The sequence below is a fragment of the Pyxicephalus adspersus genome, chromosome 4 (assembly GCF_032062135.1).
Source record: "Pyxicephalus adspersus chromosome 4, UCB_Pads_2.0, whole genome shotgun sequence".
In the NCBI taxonomy this organism is placed as follows: Eukaryota; Metazoa; Chordata; class Amphibia; order Anura; family Pyxicephalidae; genus Pyxicephalus; species Pyxicephalus adspersus.
The window spans coordinates 135,801,741-135,824,744 of NC_092861.1; the positions used below are offsets into that span (position 1 = coordinate 135,801,741).

The following is a 23,004-nucleotide window of genomic DNA, read 5'->3' on the forward strand; positions in this document are numbered from 1 at the left end:
TAAAAATGTGAAGCCTACAGGGAAACCAACACTTCTAAAACACTGAACCGAAAGAATGGTTCCTTATGCTGGCTTCCATATCACTGTCATATCCTGAAATGAAAAGAGCTCATTGATAGAAAGCAGTGAGAGCTAGACATGATATAGTAGAATGACCGCCTTGGAAGTGTCCCTATTCCGGGACTTTACATAAAGATTCCTAATGATGAGAGTGATGTTGGTGGTGCAATAATGCAAATTTTTAAAATTCTTATTGTACCCATTTTACCAAATTTAAATGCTAATCTGCAGTGACCAATCCGTAAGCAGTGCATAGCTCTCCATGATCTGTACAGTTGTCTATTTTAGAGTAAGAGACCTAAATCTAATGTCACTTTCTTCCTATGTTTGGCAGGTAATATCTGCACTGCTGTGTGTACAGAAGGCACCACTTGATGCTCATTTAACCATGACTGAAGTATGAGAATATAAAGTACACGATGAAATCATAAACAGACAAAAGGCAAGGGGCTCTAAAGTGCACACAATGCTGCAGACATCTGAGTTTAATTTACTAACAGATTATTTATACAAATTGAATTTTCACTTCCATTGCTGAATAAAGGTGGAGATATGTTTTCTTTGAAGTGGTGACCCTTGATGGATTGTCAGTCCCATATAGAAGGTATTATGTGTGATATATAAACCAGAAGCATAGATGTGTAAGCATGTATCAAATATTATTTGATAAAATGTTATTTTATTAATAACAAATATTGTGTGAATTGACATTAATTTTCAAAAAAAACATAACTGCTTTTTTTAGAAGAAAAGTCTGATAAAACTGGTATTTATTATCTGACTTTTTATCAGTAGATAAATCCTAACTGATTTTAGAATATTACATTTTCAGGATTCTTTTAATACACCGTTGATTAACACTACGGATTGCCTGGGATTGTTCTTCAAAGTAAACCTATCATAGCAAATGAGTCGAGCTAAGTGCCGCTGAATAAAGTAAACTCCCTACCTTTTCTTCCCACCTGTGGTTTTTATATTCTGCTCTAAGAAATGCCAAAAGTTAAATATGACCCACTACTTGATGCAAGTGAGCACTCTATATTGGGAACCCTAGCATGTAAAGCAAAGCTATGTCTGGATTAAAGGGCCACATGCAAGCTACTTGTGTTCTCTGCTTTTTATTCTACATCCAATACTATGACAGGTATGCTTAAATAAAACCTGCACTGATATCAATATTGTAGTTGCCATTGCTGTCATCTTATAAAAATGCTAATTGCTTAGCTGCCAAGCTAATCCAATGCTTCCTTCACTCTTATTCATTGACAGAGAAGTATGCAAATCAGAAGTATTTATTCCAAGACAGCTAGCTAATTTAAAAAGTACCACCATGCCTTATTTTATTCTAGTTTTAGTTTTCTTAATAATCCTAAACTCTAGTGTATAGAATGGCTTCTATACATTATGTAACACTGCCCTGGATCTGCCTAGGCCAATGGCCCAGAAAGTATTATAGGGATTAGCACGACAGCCAGACAATTAGCATTTCAAAGGGTAACATTAAAGTCTTATGCTTTAATTTTTTTTAAATAAATGTATAAATATAATCTTTATTTTCACCAATATTATACAACTGGAACTAATAAAATAATAAAATCACTGCAAATATAGTCAACCCATACAGTGACTTCACAAACCCTGCAGTGCTCATAGATATCAGTATGCTCTGGACAATGACAACACACAACAACCACAATGACAAAGCCAAATCTCTCTCTTTTATTTAGAGATTTTACAGGGATCTGCCCCCTTTTATTGGAAATAAAAAATATCCATGATAAAAATCCCTGCAGCATCCTTGTAATGGACTCATAAAGCCTTGCAGGAAACATGTCTGGTTTTGCACATAATGTAAAGCTTTGTAAAGCACACAACATAGGTTTTCAGTAATTCAATCTGCAGTTCTTGCTGTGTTAGAATATATGTGTCCTGCATTATGCCAGATTTCTACAAAGAAGGATCATTGCCTGTATTAAGTCAAAATATAGGTTAGTTCAAAAAAAATTCTATCCAGTTTCTAGCAGAACTCTAATCCCTGAGCAGAAGCCACTGTCCCTATTCACTCATCAGCATTCTTTATGACAATGGGGTTTGCAGGAACTGGGAGGAATGAGGATCAGCCCTGGAATTGGAGTGAGCATGTTGGTTGTACTAGAGAGGAGCTGCTGCTGCTGAGGATATAGTCATAGAGCCTGCAGCAGCTCATTCCCTTCAGTCTCTGCCGACTGCTGAACTAACTAGAACAGTGCAAGCACTCTCCAAGGTGCTGAAGCCAAGCAAACCTTCCAACTGCAAGGAAAAGCACACCAAGCTGAATATGCAACAGAGAACAAGTAAGAAAGACAGATGACACTTCTTCCTCCATGAAGACACAAGTATCTCCAAGGAAAACACCTTGCTGGATACATCCCACCCAACACAGTGCATTTGTTGGCTGCAGTAAGGAATATGCTCACACAAAAGGCAAGGTAAATGATTCCATGTGATTCACTGGTAACATTTCATTCTGAGGCTTGGAGATCTTGCTGATTTTCCATTGTGTGTTATTTACATTCTTATCTATATGAAGCTGACAATTCTCTTTCTTACAATATTTTTCATCTGCTGCTCTTGTCACATGCACTCAATGGGACAACTGTGGCACTTGCAAGTTAATTGACAGCATAAATGTGAAAGTTTGAGATTTGTCTGTCTGTGATGACACAAGACAAAAGTTTACAAGGAGCCTCATTGTTTGTCATTGGAGCAGCAAGGGGGATACGCAGGTCCTGCAGAGGTCATTGGAACTTGGATGAAACCAAGATAAATGCAATGGATGTTTCTTGCTATGTCTACAAATTTCCTTTAGAATTCTGTAACTGCTGCTAAGGTGGATTTACACTGAAATACATGAGACGGATTATACAATGCAACACAAAGGTGGATTATGAAATCTTTCGTATCTTTGGAGAATCACATTACTTTATGAAATAATAAGTCAGTTTGTGAATAATATTGAGCTAAATATGCATGCTTACTCAATGGACCAAGCTGTGATTTATCACCAATAACTGTGTAACATATTTATTTTATTCTACACAGTCCAGGATGCCAAATTATTCTCCGCAAACTTTCAAAATAAAGACAATTTTAAGATGATAAATTGCAAGGAGTTTTAGATGACTATCAGGATATTTATTATTTGATCATCAATTTCCTCTGTTGAGCATCACTTATGAATTGTGATCCAATGCCTCTCTATCCAATGAGGTGCTGGTTGCTGTCCAGGTGCCCAGTGGTGCTGAAATTTGGATGATGTCTAGCAGGAGAACTAAAAGCTGCTGCTGCTTACTGCCAATCAATGAAGACAACGGGCGATTTCTTCTTCTAGCCATTTTCATTGTGCTCTACCTGATTGCAGGAGCCACTATCTTCTCCACTATAGAGAGGCCCTCAGAACTTGTGGCTCATAACCGATGGGACAGGATATTAAAGAACTTTAGCCAGTCATTTAATATCAGCCTCTTGGAGCTCAGGTCTTTTCTACGAGATTATGAAGCAGCAATGGCAGCAGGGATTAGGGCTGATGCCCTCAGACCAAGATGGGACTTCACTGGCGCACTGTACTTTGTAGGGACAGTCGTCTCCACAATAGGTAAGACATTGCTTTGGATCAGATCTTTGGTGTACAAGCATGATGTGTTGATAATTAAAATGTTTCTGTTGGGTCTTTATTATTCTTCCAGTTGTAAAAACAGAAATAGAAATTTCTTCCTTTATTGTCATCTGGTGACCTTTTATGTAATAGAAAGAAGAAGGTTCCATGGTCCAGTCTACTTAGTGATATTCAAGGAGTAAATGTAATTACCTATACCTACATATATTTACACAGGGGAACCGCAGAGGATATTTATCATGGTCTAGAGCAGGGTCCTTGATTCCATTTTTACTGGCTAATGTCTGTACACATTTTTAGGTATTTTCTAATCATAAACTGGAAACACCGAATGGTAATTTTGAAGAACCTTCACTGAGATTGCATAAGTTTACTAAAAGTTGCAAAGACAGACACGCGGCGATGGGTGACTGATAAACTCTGTTGAAAGGACAAACTGCCTAGCCTGAAAATTTAAATAAAAAATGTTCATACCATCTTAATTTTTAAAAAGGAAATCTAAAATGATGTTACATGTAGGGAAGGCCCAATGCAATCTCAAAAACCTCCTGAGGCCTGTAAATCAGCACATTGTTCTTGTTGCACATACTGCAAGCCCTGGAATCAGGAACACTCTGGTAGTTTTTTTTTAACCAGTTCTGCACCCTGACCTTGCTATCTCCTTGCCCTTGCCTCCCACTATTACCAATTGGAGCTTCCAATAGAGGCAGTGGGCTAGAAGTTAGGCACAAGACAGTGCCACTGTAATTTCAGGAACCTCCCAAGGACTTTGGGTCAGCACTCTGTTCCTGTTACACACCATGCAAGCCCTGACATCAGGAACACTCTTCTCATTTTAACCTCAGGAACCTAACCCTGCTATCTCCTACCCCAGTCTCCCACTATTATACAATAGACATACCAATAGCAGAGATAGAACAAAAGTTAGACACCGGAAAGGGCCAGTGTAATTTTAGGAAGCTCCCAAGGACTAGAAGCCATTACATTGTTCCTGTTGGACACCCTGCAAGCCCTGACATCAGGGATACTATAGTATGTTCATTTTAACCAAATCAGAAGCCTAACCCTGTTATCTCCTAAACCCCCCTTTCACTATTACCCAGTGGAGGAACCAATAGATAAGATTGTTAAATTGTTAGGCACACAAAAGGCCCACTGTAATATCAGGAACCTTCCAATGACTACAAATCAGCACATTGTTCCTGTTGTACATCCTGCAAGCCCAGACATTAGGGATGTTCTAGTTCATTTTAATCAACTCAAGAGCATAACCATGCTATCTCTTCCCCTTGTGTCTCACTATTACCCAATGGGCTAACAATAGATGAAATCGGCCAATAGTCATGCATAGGAAGTTGGTGGGTGGGGTTAGGTACTCAACTAAGGGTGAAGGCAAATATTAGCATACTGGCGCTCCCTGGGATTTATGTCCCTGATGTAGACTATAAGAAAACTGAACTGAATATTCATCCAAAAGTTACCTGTTTTTACAAAACATCAATATACTTCCATAACAATTTTTTAATAGATAAAAGATAAAACTAGATTTCAATAAAAAAAAATGTATAGTAGCCTCTCCACAACCAATATATAGCAAAATCAGTCTTGCAATTAGAACAGGTAGTCGCATATTGCATGAACTTCCGACTTTCTACATGATTATCCCAGTGCAGTAGACGGGTGTAGTCGTAAAAAAAAAGAATAGAGGGCATGATAATAGTAAAGGCTATCCATGGAGAGCACGCATGGAGAGCCTATACGGGGGTCCCGAAAAAAGTGAGGGAACAGCGTGCCCACGTGTGCCCACCCCACTACACCCCTGGCAGTAGAATAATGTAATGTGGTTTATATTAGATGCCAATCTGATTATCTCACACTTTGTCACTACCTAAAAGTCATTGCAAATAAGTAAATTCACCAGGTATGCTACTTTATTTTTTGAACACCAGCAGATTTGTAGCTATATCTCTGCAATGCATGCTAAAAGTTACAATTCTACAAATGATTTTCACATAGTATAGTATGTTTTACTGTATGTTGGTATGGAAACAAGAGGAATAAAAAAATGCAAGGCTGCCCTCTGTAGGTTCAGTGTTTATTCTGAAGTAAGCCTGATTCATGCCTTACAGCAGTCTATATAACAAGATGAATAGTAGCAGGCAAGATGTGTGTATGGTGTGGTGTGTGTTTAGGAATTACATAGCAAAGCAAAATCAATTTATTGTATTTTATCCAAATCCTTATATTTAATGCCGATTAAAATTGTAAATGTGCTTCTCTTCACGTGCATGTATGTATCAATGTGCATGTGTGTAGTGTGAAAGTAAATCAGAACACAGGATTGCTGTATCTTAATCTAAATCTATATATTTGATGTGTTTGCTAATATTTTTAGAATTCTTATTTTCTCTGCATTGAGCATACACCAAATGACTGAAAATCTATTTAGGATAATTGATATTTTTGCTGAGACCAGTTCCCCTGGGGATGTCTGCAGGAGATTCACAGTGCCCATAGCATACAATTACTCACAATTATATCCCAATCTGATTGTTATCGACTGGACCAGCCAACAATAATTTTATGTCTATTGCTAGCCAATTTAAATGATTGAAAGAGACAACATGTTAAAAACACTCATATACATATAATTTCAGATATCTCTGCATTGGTACAAATAATAGAATTTTTTTTATTTTTATTCTGACTATATGACTTCCATTAGTACAAATAAAAAATACAAAGAAGAAGGATAAGAGGTTCTTATCTTTCTTCTTTGTATTTTTCAATTGTTGTATCACTTGGGGGTGGCTATATAATCTATCCAAAGAACTAAAGCTACATACACACTTCCAATTATTATCGTTGGAAAACGAACGACGAACGTTCATGCACGATATATACGAACGATCGTANAAAAAATGCAAGGCTGCCCTCTGTAGGTTCAGTGTTTATTCTGAAGTAAGCCTGATTCATGCCTTACAGCAGTCTATATAACAAGATGAATAGTAGCAGGCAAGATGTGTGTATGGTGTGGTGTGTGTTTAGGAATTACATAGCAAAGCAAAATCAATTTATTGTATTTTATCCAAATCCTTATATTTAATGCCCATTAAAATAGTAAATGTGCTTCTCTTCACGTGCATGCATGTATCAATGTGCATGTGTGTAGTGTGAAAGTAAATCAGAACACAGGTTTGCTGTATCTTAATCTAAATCTATATATTTGATGTGTTTGCAAATATTTTTAGAATTCTTATTTTCTCTGCATTGAGCATACACCAAATGACTGAAAATCTATTTAGGATAATTGATATTTTTGCTGAGACCAGATCCCCTGGGGATGTCTGCAGGAGATTCACAGTGCCCATAGCATACAATTACTCACAATTATATCCCAATCTGATTGTTATCTACTGGACCAGCCAACAATAATTTTATGTCTATTGCTAGCCAATTTAAATGATTGAAAGAGACAACATGTTAAAAACACCCATATACATATAATTTCAGATATCTCTGCATTGGTACAAATAATAGAAATTTTTAAATTTTTATTCTGACTATATGACTTCCATTAGTACAAATAAAAAATACAGAGAAGAAGGATAAGAGGTTCTTATCTTTCTTCTTTGTATTTTTCAATTGTTGTATCACTTGGGGGTGGCTATAAAATCTATCCAAAGAACTAAGAGCAAGGGAATATACATTATTTCACTTTTATTGACTTCTTTTAGTAAGCAGACTACTACATATTGAAGGATCCCGAAAACATGCAGTTAGGTTAATTGGCTTCACCCCAAAACTTGACCTTAAACTGTAATAATGACTATGGTTGGCACATGGTACTATGGTAGATTGTCAGCCTCTTTGAGGGACAGCTAATGACATGACTAGGGACGTTGTACAGTGCTGCGTATAATGTTGGCGCTATATAAATACTGTGTAATAATAATAATAATAGGCATAATTTACTTTGCTTAGAGAAAATTAGCTTTAGAAAGAATATCTAATCACGTGCCAAGGAAATGAAAAACTAATTTAAAAAAAACAACTTTTTTCACTTGCACATGATTGGATGGTTGAAATCAGGAGAGCTTCATCTATCTCATTTACTAAGCTAAATGAAATATCCAAGGGCATAATTCACTTTGCATTCTAAAAGGCTTAGATTTATTTAGTAAATCCACCTCATTCTGGCTTGTATTTAAATTATTTGACCAGTCGATGCCCAATCACCACCAGTTATAGTATATATTTCATATAAAATCAGATGTGATATGGGAAAAAGGTGATATAAACTTTATTTATTATGTGGTTTTTACTAAAACAGGAACTAAGCTAAAAAAACTTACAATGGTTCATTACACAGTTTTAAAAGTATCAGAAATGGAACAAATGCCCTGAAAGAGTAGGGTATAAATATTTAACAGAGCTCACTCTATGTATTCCATTACCATACTTTTATTCTACAAGCATACATGTAGAGCCAGACTGAAGGTAAAAAATAACAGCATTTGTATTTTAGCTACAGGGCTGTGTTGGCATTTGGACTGTGGAATCCCATAATTCTGCAAGTACCCCTTTATAAAAAGCAAAACATACCCCTTGGTGTGGGTCACCTAATATAAAGTACACTTTGACATGTCTCATTGCCCCAAACTGCCTTTAATGTTTTAAAACAGCCTCCGGTTCTTACCTACCTTTGTCCAGGCTAGTGAGTCTTTTTCTAATTTTACTGTCATGCACTTTAATATTTACCATGCCAATTGAGGCCTGTGGAGTCTGAAATAAAACTCTAAGGTTTTGTAGTTTCTCGGACCTTGGGGTAAATTGGCTGGAACATCCACTCCTGGGAAGATTGACAACTGTTCCCAGGATGATATGCAGCAACCATAGGTTCTCCTAATATCATTGCTGATGTATGTTTCCTTTGGCATTATGTTAACACACACCTGAATGTTTCAGATCACCACACTGCCAAAACGTCTGCTTTTTTAGATGTCAAGTGCATTTAAACAACACCTTTATGTGCTGCAGTGAATTCTTCCTCACTCCTCTGAACCTTTTCTTTTGGAGAGACACTACTTATAGTGTCCCACCTGCAGCAACCCAAAGAGAATTAAAGGGGGATGGCAATGAGCAAATCTGTACAAAATGCTGCCCGCTCTAAAATATTTAAACACTGGTTCTTTAAGGGCTTACATAGTAGCATGGGTGGCCAAGCAGCTGGCAAGGTACCAGGGGTTGCACTCAAATCACTTTTCCCAATGCAAGTGTAAAGCTAGTCCAACAGTTACGCATTCTGTTTGTGATTTTTACAATTTATACGTTTAAAAACTGTTATAAGTATGTTGAGTATATTTTAACCTACCTGGGTGAGGAAGCATCCTCCCTCATTCATTTGTGTCTCTTGCATTCCCTTTTTTAAACACTACACAATGTGGAAGGGTTTCAGTAATGCTGTTAACCAGGATGCAGTAGATGGGCCTAGGAGGGGCTTTTGAATATGCAAGGACAATGCTGATAGCCACACCTGCTGTCTTTATATTTTAAGCATACTGTAGCGCAAGCAGGCAGAGGCTACATAGGGGTGGCAACAGTGCTTTCAATAGAAGAGTAGTGCAGCAACGTTGCCACTCCATACCAGGAAGCTGCATGAGCTAGACTTTACTGGCAGGTTTACCAGGTATTTGTAAGACTTTGCAGGGGTACTAATAGAAAACTCTCACTAACAATACATTTCATTAACAATAAATTCACTAACAATTTATTGTTAGTGAAAGTTTTCCATTAGTACCCCTGCAAAGTCTTACACATACCTGTTAAACCTGCCAGTAAAGTCTAGCTCATGCAGCTTCCTGGTGGAAAGTGTTCCATTAGCAGGACTTTAGTCCTGCAGCACATATTTTATAAAAATTGGTATGCCTTCATTCTACTAATACTATTGTAAGATGTGCTCCCTGGTCAGAATGGCCTTCTTAGATTATAGGAACCAGTGATTTATATTCGTTGATCATTCTTTGTCTACTGTCTGCATAATGTTTGGGCAATAACGTTTTAGACAAGCCCGTGAATTCATCTTCTTATGGAAAAAGTGCTGAGGCTGAGCAGCCATACATTTTCACACCAATTTACCAATATATTCAGACACTCAAGAGGTGACAGATTTCCAGTCTGTGCCTGTATACTTGTATTGTGCCTATAAAAATAAAACGAGGTGCAAATACACTATATGGATTTGAGCAGAAACCACGGAACACTGGATATTGTTGTTATAATGACTTACAGTATGGGTTGTAGTGTTGATCCTAGGTACAACATATATCTCTATAAATACTGTTGGTTTAATAAGGTGAAAAAAAGAATGTTTACATTGTTATATTTAGGCTGTCTTTTATAGGGTAATTATAATACCCTAAGTGTATTTGATCCTCTGAGAAAATAGCCAAAAAGCATTTGGAAAAGAAAATCTCTTGACAACATTCAACTTTCTTATGTTTACCCAACGACAAGGGTTTGCATTCAACTCAAAAACATTCATCTGGTGCCATTTGCACATCTCCAGATGATTTATAAATAGCCCTTGATCCAATACATTAATGTTGGTTCATACAAATTAATGAATAACAATGCAATTTGGTTATTATTATCCTTAGTGACACTTGCACACTTAGCTGTCTTCTGTGGCTTCTCATTCTATAAGGACACTTTCTTGCCTCCTCTAGTACATTTGGCATATCACTGTTAGGAGAAGTCTTACTGGCCAATAGTAATGTGCAGTAGGGTATTAAAAGTATGTCAGAAGAACCATCAATATTTGCATATTAGGGTAACTCTGATTTGGGGTTTTTGGAAGATGTTTAAATCGTAAATCAGTAAGTTTTTGTTCTTTGGCTGAATGTTTGGGATATATCAAGGTATTATTTGAGTGGTGCTGATTCTAACACATATATTCTTTGCCCTGTACCTGTGGTGTAAGGGCTCTTTACCATTGTTGCCCAGTTCTGGAAGCAAAGCATGCTAAAACGTTGAACCTTTTCCAATGTTTTACCACTTACATACCCTGACACATGAGCCAGGGATCAGATGACACACATACTGTATACCCCTTCTGGTTACTTCTTTACAATGATGGACACCATCCAGTGACATTAAAAACTCAAAAAGGAAAATTCACAATATAAGTGAATAGGTAAGAGGACCTCTTTGCTATTTCTTTAATGTGTAGATATTTTGTTCTACATAGTTTATGTCATTCACCTCTCTGCCATACTTTTTACTTTGCTCTGCGTACACACTCCACAATATGAAGTTCTCTAAGCATTATCAGTAAAAAAAAACAGTATAATGGCTTAGGTCTGGGATAGAGGATATTACAGATAGAGCTGTTTGGTCTTTAGTCAAAATACCATTTTCTTAACTGTGATCTGCAATATTTAAAAGGAGAATGTATTTTTCAATGCAATAGTTTTGATTTACATTTTAGTTTTTTGATGTGAAGTTGTTTAGTTTTTCGTTAAGAGCTGTCAATTCATTTTGCATAGAATATATTATCATGTACAAGAAAATATTAAAGAACTATCATTTTTTGCTTGCACATGTTGTTTGGGTGAAGCCTACAGAGCTTTACCTTATTCACTAAATGAATTATCCCTTACATAGTGTTAATTTACTTTGCCAAGTGAACAGAAAACAATCCCCAAGAGTAATTATTTTTCAAAAGTCAATGAGAAAGTAAAAGACAAAGTTTATTACCCACGGCAGATATAAAGATTTTAGTTTACATAATCAAGAGATGACTTCTGATTGGATACTTTGAGTTTTGTAAGGGGTAAGGAATAGGGCTGCAGGTGGCCTAAATATTTATTCCTATATATCCTACCTAATATTTATTCTATAATTTGTAGTTGCAAGTGTCATAGAAAACCCCCTCTCTCCAGTGCTGGTAGTCAGAGGGCAAAGGCCCCTTCAGATCCTTTATTTAAATAATCAATGTGAACAGCAAAGGTACATCATTATTTTTTGCCCTTTTCTGTGTAAGCATTTTGCACGGGGTCATGGTTTTTGTGCATGAATGGGATTTATCTAAAAGGTGCCTGAGACTCTTCTTACTCAACCTTATTTAGCTAGCAGCTTCATTAGGTATCATTTGCTATTTGTTTTAATGGGCAACATATATCATTAGAACTGTGGACTACAAAAGATTTCAACTTTCACAGAGTGACCAGTGTGTGTTTCATGGCCTGTAATATAGATTATGTGACAATTTAACATATTACTGAGCAATACAATATAGCAAATACTGGTATATTATGGTTTGTGATATCAATAATGACCCTTCCTGCATTGGTAAATCCTTTTTCAACTGCAGCTAACTTTATTGTGTTTTTATGACACGGTTCAATAGACACAAGGGAATAACTATGTCATTTGTGTAATAACTCGTCTTCTTGAAATACGTATGTCTAATAATATAGATACAAAACATAAAATGATAACTTAATTAAATTCTGTTCCATGTAAAATTGAGTTTAATGCAATTTAAACTAAAATACAGAAAAGGTCACTTACTTGATCTCCACTTTGTCACCAACGTTTGTCATAAAGTGGGGTAATAAATAGTTTATTTGGCCATCATATATTGCCAATATAAACTTTGTCCTGTGCTGTTAGTCTTGGAGTTACAAGCACACTTACATATATGGTAGTATCATGACGGTACTTATAACAATACTCTTGGTTCAGTACCAAGGCAACAAGAAAAGGGGGAACAGCAAGCCTCAAATGTTTTTTTTTCCTTATTTGATTTCAGTCTTTAGGCCCAGAGGCAGAGGTAGCCAACGGCAGTACAGACTTGGAGCCCTCATGCTGAATTGACTTAGGGCCCCTGTTGGCTGGAGATGGTCCAAGGCCTCGTGCAGCAGCACACTTTGCACCTCCCTATACCTGGCCCTGTTCAGGCAACCACTGGACATCCACTGTATCTACATTCAGCATTAGACCATAAGCAAAGGGTGTTGAGATGTTCAGGTTCATTTTATCTTCCTTTCTCAGAACATATTTTTGCATCTTTTTTCCTGTTTTTTTTTCGTACAGCTGCAAGTAGCAAATTGCAAGCTCAATTTAGATTTTTAGTAGAAGCTCACTCAGAGCTGAAGATTGTCTCCACTTTACCAAGTGACAGTGTTAGGCGACTGGCCCAATATAATTCAAGAAAGATCCAACCATCACTCATCACATTTGTTCTCTGATAAGCAGCTTATTAAGCAGACAGCATGTTTCCATTAAAAACAACATGCAATCCTTACACAAAGGAAGGAGCTTGTCAAATGTACATTATCAATCAGAAGTTCCTGGGGCATTATTATATCTATACCTTGGTGGCATCTGTATGTTTCATCCTATATCAGTACTACTTGAATGTCTGCAAAGGAAGATCCTTGACCCCTTTGGACCTGTCCTAGCCTCTTATAAACAGTGTAATAAGACAGCACAGGGATAAGCTCATCTCTCTGTATGCTTTCCCTTTTTATTAGCATTCCTGTTATTAGCAAGGGAAATGCTTGGTTACTTGCATTGCATCTTTCTCTTACATTTTAGCCCTGCTGTACAGTAGACTTCAAGAGGCTGATACCAGTTTGATTTTGGGTACTTACATAGCTTGCATTTAAAAAAAATAAATTTATTGATGTATCATTGAATGCAGAACTGCAATAAATTGTGTCTTTCCCAGCACATCATGGGAGAATAATATGGTTTAGCTCCACCCCACAGCCGATTAGGACTAGTTCCCTTTAAATTTTATTCTCTTGACCTAAGGTCCCATTCTCGTATCTATCACTCTATGGGTGGAAACCTAGGACAATATGGAAAGTATGTATACTTTTTTTGCCTTTCTATCTCGTTAGAACAGGGTTTCTCAACCAGGGTTCTGTGAAACTCCAGAGGTTGCTGGGGGTTCCTTGAAATATGATCATTTTGTACTTCCCAGGTCAGTTTAAGTGACACCAATGATCTTTTCAGCTATCTGCGAAGTGCAAAATTCTGAACTATGGTCAGCAGTGTAAATGGTATTCTTCCTACTGACCTCTCAAATTCTTATTGACTGAATGAACTCCCACAAGCATACATGGAAGTTACGCTATTCCAACCTGGCCAATCAAGTCAAGATCCAGAACCCAAAAAGGAAAGAAGAATGGGGACAGGTGGATGAACTTTAAAAATAAAATAAAAACAAATATTAAAATATAGGATAGGTGAACTTATTACATTTCAGGAGGTTCATTGCCTGTATATTGCAATTTTTTTTGAAGATCTAGTTCTGCTTTAAGTTTGACCCACTATACCTTTAAGATTCCTAGACTGTTCTGATTACTGCACTTCTCATTCTTGTATTATGCCAACTCAACACTTTCAGGCAGCAAAGATTGATAAATTGCCCATTATGAGTGAAACGTTTTTAGAGAGATTATGATTGATCTATAGCTCATATTGTCGGCATCCACCAACCATTCATCTCTCTTACATGGAGTGCAGCATGCAGTCCCCCCAGCCTAAGAGAATCAACTGCCTTCCGTTGCATTGTACAATGTGTGGTTCACTTTGATTAGGTTCCCTCAGGAGAAAATGATCTGCAAAAGATATATTATTGTTATTGAATAAAGCATATAAATATTATTGTTTTGAATAAAGCATATTAACTTGTCGCTGCTTCTCATTGACGTGACCTAGAAACTATTTTTATCTACATTACAGGAGAGATGATTGGAAGCGTGAAATACATGCTATTATGTTATAGAACGGTTATTTAGGTTTCCATAAGACAAATGAAATAGTGAAGGTTTATTTGCAGGTTGCCAAGTAATTTGGTTTATATTACAGAAGAATTTCTCTGGTACCAGCATTTACAAGAAAAACTATACATCAGGTAAATTATATATATATATACATATAGTTACACACTTATCCACACATAGAATACATGGAGAACCCGATTAAAAATATCTCTTAACATGAGTTAATTAATTTTCTATTACACCTAATATTGAACTACTGACAATAGTTTTATATGTGATTTAATATTTGTGTCTGTAAGTAGCAGATGTACTCTACAAATCGCCACTGAATTACCACCTGGAGTTTGTATATTACTGGCTGAGAAGCACTTATATGCAGTCAATATAGAAGCTGTAATGATACAACATCTAAAACAGAATATTATAGTAAATCACACAGCACTGGCATATTAAACCTCAACATCATATTTATATTTTGTATCACAGTACCATTGTATTATATTACACTGCAGTAGTGGAATATATCACACTTTCATAGAACTTGATGACATTGCAAGAGAATGTTGTGTAAGATTGGATTATAGCACACTGCAGCAGTATTTTATATAACATTTTTATAGAGTTATATCATACTGTAGCAATATGTTATGTACATTTCCATTGTGCTATATCACACAATGGAAATTAAAACAGTATGCTATAAAGGATTTCTAGTGAAATATATATTATATTGCAGCAATATCTCTATAAAGTTTACACTAAATTATATATCACAAAAGTATAAAATATATCATTTTCATGTAAGTATATCCTAGTATATTGCAGAAGCGTGTTATTAATAATTTCCAATGAATTATATCACACTTCACAATTATGCTATGTATCATTGTCAAATAATTATATGACACTGCAGAAAACCATTTCCACAGAACTCTATAATATTGCAGCAGTTTACTATACAACACCATTCCATTAACTTGTATTACATTGCAGCTGCATGTTATATTACAATGTTATAGAATATCATCACCATGCACCAGCAAATTCTTTTGCCTAGAGAGAGCATAATAATGCACAACTTTACATTGGGGATGATTTACTAAAGGAGTTTAGGCTATTCTTTAAGCAAAGATAACTGATAACTTTATCATAAAGCAGCATATTATATTAGCCAAGAAGTCAGCCAACATCATCTAAAGCACAACTAAATTGAAAAAAAAAACCTCACCTTTACATCTGCAGATTCCTTAACCCCTCTGTATGTTTCCTGGGTTGGGTCACACGCTGTCCTGTTATCCGTTTTCACCCCCGCGCAGCGGAAGCGCTGGACGCCGCCATCTTCTTTGTTCTTATTTCTGCCTAAGTCATCCGATCTCACACTAAGTAGGTGCGAGATCTGGTGACATAGTCTTCTGTTATTGGGAAAAAAAGAGTGCCACTCTCACTTTGTATTCGTGAGATTGCCTTCCCCCCCCCCCCCCCCAGAAGGAGCAGCCAGAAGCCTCTTGTGATGCGTGACATGAGTATCCCAGGAGGCACTACGCTCCAATTCTGTTTTTATTCCCGCTGCAAAAAGGGGAGGGTCTTCACCTCTTTTTTTTTTAAGTTTTAATCCCCCCCTTTAAAAAAAAAATAATTATTACATAAAATGGTTGTCTACCCTAAAAAATTTAGCTTAGGTCCACTTTAAAACTTACCTAACACTACTTTTCCCTACTTTTCCCAAAAAAGTTTTACCTAAATTGTGTAATCAGTTTAACCTTGTTTCTAGTAGCACTAACCCTGGATCTTGGGGAGAACTAGTATACAAATCATCTCCAAAGCATTCCTACTGCCCCTCTTTTTTGGTATCTTTGATGGCCAACAGAATTATGCTGATGATGATGATGCCTTGAAAATTAGAATAGCCCAGGATTTGGGCTTATAGGTTGACCCAGGAAAGCCAAAATATAGCATCACAATCTGTGTATCACCATTTTAAAACCAACAATTTTTCTCCATGTAAGGCAGAGGGTGGTTTTAGTGTTGTTTGACAGCTACCTTGAAATTAGGGCATAAAAAGTTGAATCCCAAAAAACTTAGAACCAATTTGGGAAACATTATTAAGGAAATAATTTTCTGTTTTGGAGCCACAAGGACACATTGCCTCTGTGAGCACAGGGATCTCTATCTGTTTATCATCGAGTAAGTATTTCTCCACTGACCAACATCTGACCCTGGCAAAATGTTGTAGTTTAAACCTAATTTCATTCCCTCACTGCCGCAGGCCTGTCTACTTGCAAAGTAAAAAGGTAAGAGCGGAACAAAGGAGACTTTATCTTTTGTTTTAGCTAACTGAAGACAGTTTTATTCCCTTTCTTTGTTGGAGAATGACACTTTTATTGAAGGTAAATGAAATAGGATCTTCATAGCATCGTTATTACGAGGAATGCTTAGATATAGATATCAAAATGTAGATAAAACAGGTAATATTAGGTATTCATTACAGCCTATGTGCCCGCTGGAGAGATTTTACCCTTTCTATTTGTCATGGGGACCAATAATGTTGAGACAGAATGTAAACTAAAAAATAGAACAGGTGGTAAGGGAAAAATGTTAACATGGACATTGGTTTCCCTCAGTTTCAAGAGATTCAAGAGATTCCATCTTACTGCCTCTTGTATCTTTATACTTTACACCAGAGGTCCCCAACCCCCACTGGCCGTCTGATAGGTGAGAAGGTCGCTGCTTGGGGGTGCATTTAGTGGTCCGCGAGCTGCAAAAGTTGTGGACCACTGCTTTACACTGTCCATGATTAAAAAAAAAGTTGCAGCCCTAGCAGTCTCTTATCCAGGTGAATCAAAACATTTTTTTAGCGATTACAGAAAATATTGTATTAGGAAGTGTTTTATTTAAGATAAAGGAACAGCCACAGCAGCTTCAAAAAAGGCAAGCGTGGTGCCCAGAGTTCTGCTTTAAGTGGAAGTAACATTTTAGCAAACACATTACCCAAGAAAAAAAAATGGATTTTACTTTCAGTGCAGGTATAGGCACAGATAACAAATATATAGCATTGCCATGCTACTATGTAACTATTTGATGTACGGAAACACCCTTTCTGATCCCCCTGCCATATTTGCCAGGATTTTAAATACATTTTAAATGAGGTTTTAAATGGGTTTTAAGTAAGTGCTACATAGCTTAAAATATAGTTAACACAAAACAAACAAATAATATTGAGTAGTGTGTATAGTAACAATGTGTAGCTAATAAAATGTGTAAAACAAGCAAACAAACAAACACATGAAAACATTTGTGCAATGAGTAGTAGGCTGCTTGTTGGCTACTGCTATGCTGCTATGGGCCCAAGAACAACAAATCACACCGCAGGTCACTAATTTTACATTTGTTAGACTTACAGTTAAGATGCAGTTTTTTCTAAAAGAGGAAAATGAACCATGCGGCTAGAAGCTACATGTTGCATATGGGAACAAGAGTTGCAACCCTACTGCTACATGAATGCAACTGTGTGCTCGAAATGCCCAACAGCTCTTATTATGTTAAATTTGGGTCCCATTTGGATTTACATATGGTAAACCACTGTGGTTTACCACACATCTAAAACTAGCCTTAGCACATCAGGTTTAGGTTCATTGTTTATCAGCCTGGAACTCACCAAAGCAGAATGACTTCCTACAGCACTGTCAAAACCTGGATATCTTGTTTCAAGACTGGGCATTTCACCATTCAAGGTGAGCCCCACAATGGGCGCCCCCTAACCTCACTGACCTGGCAACCTGCTATGCTGTCCATGAGCTGAATATTGAGGACCAGCGAATATCTGCAAAAAAGATAGCCCAGATACTTGACATCTCACGGGAGCGTGTTGGGTTTGTTATCATCATTATCCTAGACATGCACAAGCTTTCAGAGAAGTGGGTGCCGACATGTTTGAACAGTGATCAGAAGAAGGAACGAGTTGAAGCATCCAAAGCCGTTTTGGCCCATTTTGAAGCTGCACAGGACTGTTTGGCTAGGGTAATGACACCTGGCTCCACATCTATGATCCTGAAACCAAGGAACAGTCAAAGAAATGGCGCCACAGCGGGTCCGCGCAGCCGAAGAAGTTCCGAACCCAGAAATCTGCCAAAAAAAGTCATGGCGTCCATATTCTGGGAAAAAGACGGTATTCTGTTTGTGGACTACCTACCTCAGGGCTCTAGTATCACCAGACACTATTATGCTAATCTCCTGGAGCAGCTGAAGGAGGCAATTAAGACGAAACGTTGTGGAAAGTTGACCAAGGGGATCCTTTTTTTGTAGGACAATGCACCTGTGCACACGTCCAATGTTGTGGCTTCCAAAGTGAACACCCTGGGTTTCCAATTGTTCCACCCCCTGCTCACCTAACCTGGGCCCCTCAAACTTTTATCTTTTCCAGAATTTGAATAAACACCTGAAATGGCAACGTTTTGAGGACATTTCTGACGTCAAAGATGCTGCTGAGAGCTGGTTTGTGGCCCAACCAAAGGACTTTTATTTGAACGGTCTAGAAAAGCTTCAACTACGCTATACCAAGTGCATCAGTCTCAGGGGGGAATATGTTGAATAAATGTGTTATTTCATAACTCTGGCTCTCTTCTTTCTGGGCAAAGCCAGGAACTTCTCAACACCCCCTTGTAATAGTCACATAATCCCCTATATGGTCTTAAAATCCATATGTATGATATCTCATTGACACATCAACATGTTCTGGTATAAAAATTAGCAAATGCCCAGGAAAAAAAAACCTTCTTATAGAATGGCATTACAAAAAACAAATCCTGGAGCACTGGATTATACACATTGGTGTATTGATTTGTTATTCAAGGATGTACATAGAAATACAGATTATTGTTTCATTGTCCATGATTTTCACTGCATGATGTGTCCTTCCTTTTAAATTTTTTTTTTTGTATATCTCTTGTTATGTTGTGCAGCACAATTTAAGGCTAGTTTCAGACCTAGGGTTAACCGCAGCAGACCACCACAGGCTCAACCATTCACCTAAGTGCTCCTAGTCAACTGAGAAACACTTTAGGCAGCCGGTTATTGGATGCAACGTGTTGCTTCTGGCCACCCTTGACAGGCAAGCAGCTTCCATTGACTTGGATATAACCACATTTAACTGCAGCTGACAGCGGTTAGAAGGCGGTTCCAGGAGGTTTAACATTAACTTCCTAAAAACATTGAACCATAGAAAATCTGAACTGCATCCCACTGATAGACTGAATGCAGTTGAGGTTAAACTGCAATTGGAACAAAAAGAAGGGATAAACTGCACAATACTGGAGAGGGATGGCTGGGAGCAGCCAGCTGGTTTTCAACTGCAAGTTTGAAAGGGCCCTCAGTTGTTTATGTACTGTACATAATATTGCATGTGTCCCTGAAGCTTTTGCAATAATTGAGAATAGTCTGAACAGAAACCTGTATGGAAGCTCCAAAGTCATATATGTCACACATTGCAGCATGTCAGTATATTCAAGTCCTTAAGATAAAGTCACCTAACAAAGACCTAAACTTGGTTTGCAATTTATGTATTAATATAATACCAAATGAACTCAATAAACACTTTAATAAATAAATATACTCTGAAACAAAATATAGAGGTGGATATTGTTGACATCTTCAAAAATTCTAGTTACCTGGTGGTTATGCTGATTTTCTGATTTCAGTCAATTTGAAGACAGGGGACACAGCCAGCCAGTATAATGAGACTGAAATCAGGATTTTTACCAGTATACTCTCTTTACCAGAATAATGAATTCAAATATGCAGCATAATCCTATCCCAGAGAAATATATCAACTTCATTTGTCACATTTTTCCAATTAATCAGAAATCACATCTGAGAGTCAACTTAATTGTGCATTTTATTAATATAATACAAATTCATCCTTTTTATATGATTCCTCAGACTCTGCCAGTTCTCCATTTCCAAATTGTGCAATAAATCTTACATTTTCTCTTTCATATCCCCTCTGGATAAAAGGTCTATTTCAAAATATGCTTTAAGAGCGAAGACTTAATATCAAAGAGTTACAATAGCCTAAAATACGTGCAAAATCTTCTTTTCGTTAGTACAGACTGAAAGGTTAAATTATACCCCTCCTGGTACTTACCGTACATCCAATTTGACTATATAATAGATCACTTGCTGAGGCAAGCTAACTCATAATAGAAACTGGATTTATCAGTTGGTCACTTAGTCTGCCAGCATTGCACTATGGTAGAAAGGGAAGAAATTCACAATTGTGGAGCTGTGGCTGGTTGGCTTCCATGATAAGGTGCCTGCATAGTTGCAGGACCAACACCACTTTGCAGAGCTAACTGCATAAAACCAAGGCCTTTTTTTAGCTGTCTGTTTAAGTGGCTTTCTGATTACTAATGTATGGGGGGAATTCTTCCCATTAGAAACCAATGCAAATAGCTTTCTTCCCATTGATTGGCCTGTTATAGCAGGGGTTCCACATGTTATACCAGGGTTCCCTAATACTTGAAAAATATTTTAAGGATTCCCCATAAGGTTGAGAAAGGCAGATCTAGAGGAAAAGTGGCATGAGTTTGGTGGTGAAGTTTCATCTGTGTAATTCTTTGTTTAATATACAATAGAAAACAGAACTGAATACCACTAAATGATTAAAAATCCCTGCAGATGCACTTACAGTTTTCTGTTGCCAAGACAGAAAGTACAAGTATATTACCAAGAATCTCTGTTCATATCCTAAATGTAAAGCCTGGAAATTTGGCGCTTAGTAATTGTTTTGTGCTTTAGAGTTAATTGTTTTCAGCGAGTCCTTTTCTATTCTAATTGGGGGAATTGATTCTCCCTCCTCCTCACATTAAGGTGGTTTTGTCTTCCAATTTGAATCCGCCATCACACTGCACCTCCCAACTTCCCAACCTTGACAGAAATTGCCATTATAATCCATCAATATGACCAAATACTTCTGTGGACTTCCCGAGAGAAACATTTACAATTTACAGGTTCAGTTATCAAAATATGGTGAAGGGTACAAGTTTCTTTTTTGAAACCAAGATCTATTTTAAACAACAATTAAAGTAATTATCAAACTAAATACAACACTGTAATGTCATGATTTTTACTGTCTTCGTTTACTGTAAATGGTTTTGAAAAGTCTTTTATCATTGTCTTATTTACCACCAGTTCTCACACCTAATTACCTCTTTACATTTACTGTATACCGCCCAATAAGTATGGCAGAACCTAAGAAAACAAAGTAATACATATATCATCCCTACCCTTTTTTTAATAGGGTGACGGTCAGCTCCCAGTTCTGCATGACAGTGGCCAACCTTCACTTTCACCCAAACCATTCATTGCAGTCAATCCCCCTGTTGGTTAATTAACAGCTGCTTTGAGACTCCAACCTCCTATAATTGAACTTTTTGCCAAACAGTTTGGCTTGTTGCAAAAAAAGAACAATCAATGAATTTGCTGGCAGATTCAGCAAGTAAAAGCTCTATTGAGACCAATACTGCACATTTAAATCAAGATTCACCCAAATTTTACCAAAATTTTACCCAAAATATAAACATTTTTCTCATTTGAATAAATTAGAAAATGTGTGAATCAACTTATACTCATCATTTATAACTGTTAAATTTGACTCCAATGAATGAAAAATGTGTGAATTTTAATTCTTAGATCTTCAATGAAAATTCCAGTAATGAACTTTGTTCCAATTATTATATTATGATAACTGAAACACTGAATATAATGTGCAGTCCTTTGGTAATGTAATGGTACCACACTTAATCGAGTAAGTTGATCATCACTGGTCTATTCCATAGTCTTACAAACTAGTGACAATTTATGTAATGACATATTATTACAAAGAAAAGAACGGTAAGAAAAGGTTGCACATGCAAATTTAGGAAGGATGAAGAATTTCAGGTTCCACTTCAAAGGATGTTATTGACCCTCCTTTTAAAATCTAGTCCTCCAATGTAGATTGTACTCTGTACTGTATTGCTCAGTTGATAGTGAGCAGCCTTTGCATTGTGAAAAAGATTGTCTTTTGGTCAAGGATTATGAAGAGATGCCACTAAGTCATAATGTTTTGTGTAATATTCTGTCTGGGATTTACTCCATGGTAGAACAGAAAGGACCCTAACCCCACTGGGAACTTTGCTAGCGTAGTATACTTAGCAAAGTGGCACAGACACAGAAAGTCTAAAGACTCAGGTTTGTGCAATTGATCAACTGAAGGGAATACAAACTGGATGTTTACTGAGAGCACAGATCACATTTTCAGATTTTTTCTTGATTACACAAGCATGGGAAGAACATGAAAACTCCCAGCAGATATCCACTATTGGTGGAAAATGATTTCAGGTTCTCTAAAGAACTAAAAGAGATTTATGAGATTAATAAATACATTTTCTTAATCCACATGTGCTTTCTTGACTTGAAATGAGCCCATAGTCTAATGTTTGTGAAAATGTTAAA

At 36.9% G+C, this 23,004-nt stretch overlaps 1 protein-coding gene across 2 annotated transcripts in view; it reads left to right on the top strand.

Annotated features, from left to right (window-relative positions):
• The first annotated feature begins 2,203 nt into the window (after positions 1 to 2,203).
• KCNK12 (potassium two pore domain channel subfamily K member 12) overlaps positions 2,204 to 23,004 on the top strand; it is a 73,547-nt gene continuing 52,746 nt past the window's right edge. For both annotated transcript variants that reach the window (XM_072409738.1, XM_072409740.1), the window contains exon 1: positions 2,204 to 3,694. In XM_072409738.1, coding sequence (XP_072265839.1) covers positions 3,352 to 3,694 — 343 coding nt within the window. In that variant the 5' untranslated portion in view covers positions 2,204 to 3,351. The remainder of the gene's footprint in view (positions 3,695 to 23,004) is intronic.